The sequence below is a fragment of the Nicotiana attenuata genome, unplaced genomic scaffold, assembly GCF_001879085.1.
Source record: "Nicotiana attenuata strain UT unplaced genomic scaffold, NIATTr2, whole genome shotgun sequence".
NCBI lineage: Eukaryota > Viridiplantae > Streptophyta > Magnoliopsida > Solanales > Solanaceae > Nicotiana > Nicotiana attenuata.
In genome coordinates this window covers 37,116-42,790 of record NW_017673279.1, presented here as the reverse complement: position 1 = coordinate 42,790, position 5,675 = coordinate 37,116, and the positions used below count along the sequence as shown (strand labels likewise).

The following is a 5,675-nucleotide window of genomic DNA, read 5'->3' as shown; positions in this document are numbered from 1 at the left end:
TTCATGTATTTAGGCCAAGGAACTCACCTCCAATCACACCTAGTCGAAATCCCCTTCAAATTCCGTCCAAGAGCTCTCAAGGTCGATCAAAAAAGGTGGAAATGGACTTAAGCTCGCGGAACAAAATAAGCTTTAAAACCCTTATGAGAACAGTGATTTCCGCATCTGCGGTTCCTTTACCGCATTTGCGGCTACGGCTTCTGCGGTTAAAATTCCACTTCTGCGGATTTTCATTAAACCAACGACCGCTTCTGCGGTCCCCTATCCGCATATGCGGACCCCGCTTCTGCGGATACTTGGCCGCTTTTGCGGAAGCACCAATGCCTCATCTTTACCCACCTGCGACTATTTTACCACATCTGCGGCCTCGCAGATGCGGCTTACCTACCGCATCTGCGGATCCTTCCATCCAGGCCAATGACCGCTTTTGCGCTCTTTCTTCCGCACCTGCACAACCGCATCTGCGGTTCCTCTTCCGCAGATGCGGAGATACCGGAAACCAGGCATACCAGCAATCTCATAAGTCCAAATTTCATCCCGATGGCTATAAAAATCACCCCGAGGCCCCCGGGACCTCAACCCAAAGTGCCAATCCATATTAAAACATCATTCAAACTTGCTCTAATCATCAAAATACCATAATTAACACCAAAACCCTCAAATTACATCGGATTCAAGCCTAGGTTCTTCCAAAACTTTCGAATTACGCATTTGATCAAAAACCCTACCAAAACACCTCCGAATGATCTGAAATTTTGCACACATATCCAAAATCTCCTAAAGAAGCTATGGCAACTCTCGGAATCCCTTTCCAACCCTCGGATCAAAATCTCACCTAACAACCGGAATTCGCCAAAATACTAACTTCGCCAATTCAAGCCTAATTCTACACCGGACCTCCGAAACCAATTTCGATCACGCTCCTAAGTCACAAATCATCCCCCGAAGCTAACCGAATCACCGGAAATCACATCCGAGCCCTCTAACTCATAAGTCAACATCCGATTGACTTTTCCAAGGCAAACCTTCCTTAAAGAGACTATGTGTCTCATTTCCATCCAAAACCAATCCAAATCGACTCATTCACTCAAGACTCTTATAGTAAAAGATAAGGAAGCAGAAAATGGGGAAATCGGGGAGGTGAGTCACGTGACGACGGGCCGGGTCATCACAGACTCACTGTCTGCTTCTTCTTTGACTTCCATGACAACAAGGAATCCCCAAGCTTAACATCATATTCAGTGATCGACCTTCGTGTGTTTGGGTAAGCTGCCCAGTCTGAATCACAGAAGGCAGAAAGGTGGGTGATAGGACCTTTTTGAGGAAAATGCCAAGACCAGGTGACCCCTAATATACCTAACCACTCGAAGTGCTGCAGTTAAGTGTGATTGTTTGGGATGCTGCATGAATTGGCTATGAACTTGCACAGCAAAACAAATATCAGGTCGTGTAATGGTTAAATAGAGTAACTGCCCTACTAGTCTTTGATAGCTCCCCACATCTTGCAACTCTTCATCACCATTGTGCCCAACATGTTTGTCATACTCTGTAGTGGTCAATTTCTGATTTAACTCAATAGGGGTAGATGCTGGTTTAGCAGCAGCCAAGCCTGTGGAAGAGATTAACTCCAGTGCATATTTTTGTTAGTTCGACAATATTCCTTGATCTGATCTCATCACCTCAATCCCCAAAAAAATATCTGAGTTCACCCAAATCCTTTACCTTAAAGCTGTTATGCAATGTGTTTTTGGCCTTTTCTACTAAGGAAATATTACTGCCTGTAATCAAGAGATCATCAACATACACCAATATAATCACAATGTCGTGTGATGTCTGTTTGGTGAATAGAGAATGATCATATGCACTCTGTTGATACCCTGCTCCCACTAAGGCATCTGTAAGTTTAATATTCCATTGTCTTGAAGCCTGTTTCAGCCCATAGAGTGACTTCAACAATCTGCAGACTTTGTTCTTCCCCTGTTGTTTGAAACCCTGTGGCAAAACCATGTAAACTTCTTCATAAAGATCCCCTTGGAGGAATGCATTATTGACATCTATTTGATAGAGGATCCATCCTTTTGAGGCTACTATGCTTAAGACAGTTCTCGCAGTTACCATTTTTGGAAACTGGTGAAAAAGTCTCATGATAGTCTAGCCCTTCTTGTTGTGTGTATCCTTTAGCTACCAGCCGTGCCTTAAACTTGTCAATCTCACCAGATGACTTATACTTGATCTTAAACACCCATTTAGAACCAATATGTTTCTTTCCTTTTGGTAAATAACCCCTTTCCCATGTATGGTTTTCTTCAAGCGCTCTAATTTCTTGATCTATGGCTTCTATCCACCTTGGATCATGTGCAGCTTCCTTGAAGGATTGTGGTTCAGTTAAAACTGAAAAAACATTGAGGAATGACTGGTAAGCAGGAGATAGAATAGTATTTGTATGTGTCTTGGCCTTAGTGATGTAATCCTTAAGCCATACAGGAGGCCTTCCCTTTCCTTGTCGATTAGATTTCCTAGTCTGTCCCTCTATAGATGGTGACTGTGAGTGTACATCTTCTGATCCTGCCTCTTCTATGCTTGTCTCAACTTCTGGTTCCAAGATGATAGGAAAGAGATTCTCATTTGCTGCATCATCTGCTGGGATCTCATGGTGCATATCAGACTCTACATGAACTATGGCTGGATCCAGATTATCTGAAGCTTCATGATTATCACTACATTCTGCATGGTCTGTGACCAAATCCATATCAGCAGTCTCTACCTCTATGGTGCCATTTGCATTAACTGGCACTTGTATGCTCTGAGGTGGAGTTGTAATCATAGGAGCTTGTGGTTGATGTCTAGTTTCTTCCACAACTGGAGGTTGTGAAGCAAATAAACCCTCTGTACAGTCTGAATCAACATCTTTCTCAAAAGGAAAACTCTGCTCCTTAAAGACCACATCTCTGCTAACAAAGATGCTTCTATTCTCTAAATCATATAACCTATAACCCTTCTGTGTATCCAATGAGAACAGCCTTCTTAGCTCTAGCTGCAAACATATCACCCTTAGGTAAGTTACTTGCATAACATAAGCAACCAAACACCCTTAAGTGATCTATTTTAGCTGGCTTTCTAAACAACAATTCATAAGGAGATTTTCCTTGCAAGATACTAGTAGGCAGCTTATTTATCAAATACACTGCTGTTCTTACACAGTCACCCCAAAATCTCTTAGGAATTGAGCTTTGAAATTTCAAGGCTCTTGCAACCTCCAGTATATGCCTATGCTTTCGTTCAACCATCCCATTTTGTTGTGGGGTGTATGGACAACTACTTTGGTGTATAATTCCCAGAGAATCAAATAAAGTATTGCACTGAGAGTTGAAAAACTCTGTACCATTATCTGATCTAACAATCTTCACAGTAGCTTCAAATTGAGTCTTTATCATTGCAAGAAAGTTTTTAATCACAGTAACTACTTCACATTTAGACTGTATTAGGCATACCCAAGTAAACCTGCTGTAATCATATACTGTTGTGATAAAATAAAGCTTTCTGTCATATTTAGGTACCTTATGAGGTCCCTAAACATCCATGTGTACGAGTTGAAAACAACTACTTGATCTAGTGCTACTAGTTGGAAATTGTAATCGACACTGTCTTGCTAAGGGACATACTTCACAGTTGTTTCCTCTACCTGTCTGTATCTTATTCTTCAGTTCTGAAATATGCTGCATTGCCTTGGTTGATGCATGACCAAGCCTTAGACGCCGTAGTGTTGTTTCTCCATGCTCCTTCAAGAAACTGATTGCTGCTATTGACAAATTTTCTCTTATTAGGTACAACCCATTATTTTCTCTACCAATCCCCATCACCTTGCCATTGTAAAGACCCTGAAATATACAAAAATCAGGATAAAATCCAACTGAGCAACATAATTTCCTAGTGAGCTTAGACACTGACAATATGTTGAATTTGAAGTCTGGCACATACAATACTCCCTCAATAGTTTTATTCCCTAAAACTACTGCATCTCCTGTATGTGTAATTTCTGCTCTACTGCCTGTAGGCAACTGTACTCCATCTGCTCTATGATCTGCCTTTCTAAGGTTATTTAAGGCATTCTTACAATGTGTCACATGGTGAGTAGCACCTGAATTCACTATCCAATCTTGATCACTAACACCTGCATTTGACATTAAAGTAAAGATACCTGCAGTATTAGTGCAACACTCATCTGTGGTAGTCTTCTGCAACAAATTTACCAGTTGTTTGTATTGCTCCTCAGTGAAGAAATTTCCTTGTGTGGGGATCATTGGCACATGCTTCTCTTCACTAGTTGCACTGTTCACATAAGTTTTGCCTCTTGAGTTTTGCCCTTTCTTCTTGCTTTTGAAATCTGGTGGATATCCCACTATCTTGTAGCAGTTTTCCTTTAAATGTCCTTTGTAACCACAGTGATCACAGATTAATCCTATCCTTTTAGGCTTAAACTCATAACCTTTTCCAGCCAGCATTGTAAGAGGATCTTTCAATGTATCTGTGACTCCTAGGGTCCTTTGACTTTCTTCTTGTGTAACTATTGCATAGGCTTCATTCACTATAATTACATGCCTTTTTGCCAAGACATTACTTCGAATGTTACCATAGCTCTCGTTCAATCCCATGAGAAACTATAATAAATGAATGTTTTTCAGAAGTTCCACTGAAGGCCTAGACTCCTCACAATCACATGAAGCCAAAGGTGCTATGACATCCAGTTCATCCCATAGGTCCTTCATCTTCGAATAATAGCTAGTGACCGAGTCTGTTCCTTGTCTCAAGGTCGCAATAGCAGTCCAAAGATGATATATCCTTGTTAAATTTGACCTATCAAACCTTTCCTGGAAGTCAGCCCATACCTTCTTTGCATTCGATGGATAGACAATACTAGGCATCAACTCATTTGATACAGTGCTACCAATCCACGATAGGACAATTGCATTATATTTTTTCCATTGCTCTGCTAATGCACCTTTATACATACCTTTTACACACGATCCATCCACAAATCTAAGCTTGCTTTTCTTCCGGAGTGCCAATTTCATCGCCCTGCTTCACAGTGCGTAATTTTCTAGGCCTGTGAGCTTGAGCGGAATTAAGACTAATCCAGGAGCGTCTGAAGCTTGCAAAAACAACGGATGATTATGATCGAGTGAGCTGACTTCATTTTCTGCCATGGCTTCTTTGAAAAATTGAGCTCAGAATTTCAGTATTCCTTTGCTCTGTATTTCACTTCTGTGTTCCTGCCTTAAAGTTGAATCTCGCCGGAACTGGATCGGAGCTAGAGTCCCATTAAAGCCCACTCTGATACCATGTTCAGTTGTGAGAGAGAATTGAGAAGGAAGAAGAGAAAATTAAATTGTATTATGAAATTCTATTTTCTCTCGTTACATACAAGGCTGTATATACAGCTTCTCCACTACCTAGATGACATCACATGTACAGCAGTACAACTGTCAATTAACTAACATAACAAACTAATTTTCCTTTTTAGCTAACTTGAACACCCCTAGTCTTATTATGTAACACTTTGACCCTCATATGCTAAGAACAACTTTGAAAAAAAAAAGTTAACTCCTTTTTTTTATCTGAAAATAATCAAATATTGTGGATCACAAAAAAAGACTAAAAATCAATTAAAATGGAAC

General features: G+C 40.6%; 1 protein-coding gene across 1 annotated transcript; it reads right to left on the bottom strand.

The window, feature by feature from the left end:
• Positions 1-2,044: 2,044 nt before the first annotated feature.
• LOC109215923 lies at positions 2,045-4,652 on the bottom strand. The gene is made up of 3 exons (XM_019380044.1): positions 3,663-4,652; positions 3,198-3,425; positions 2,045-3,034 (listed from the first exon to the last, which is right to left on the bottom strand). The coding sequence occupies exons 1-3, from the start codon at positions 4,650-4,652 to the stop codon at positions 2,045-2,047; spliced, it is 2,208 nt and encodes a 735-aa protein (XP_019235589.1).
• Between the last annotated feature and the right edge of the window lie 1,023 nt (positions 4,653-5,675).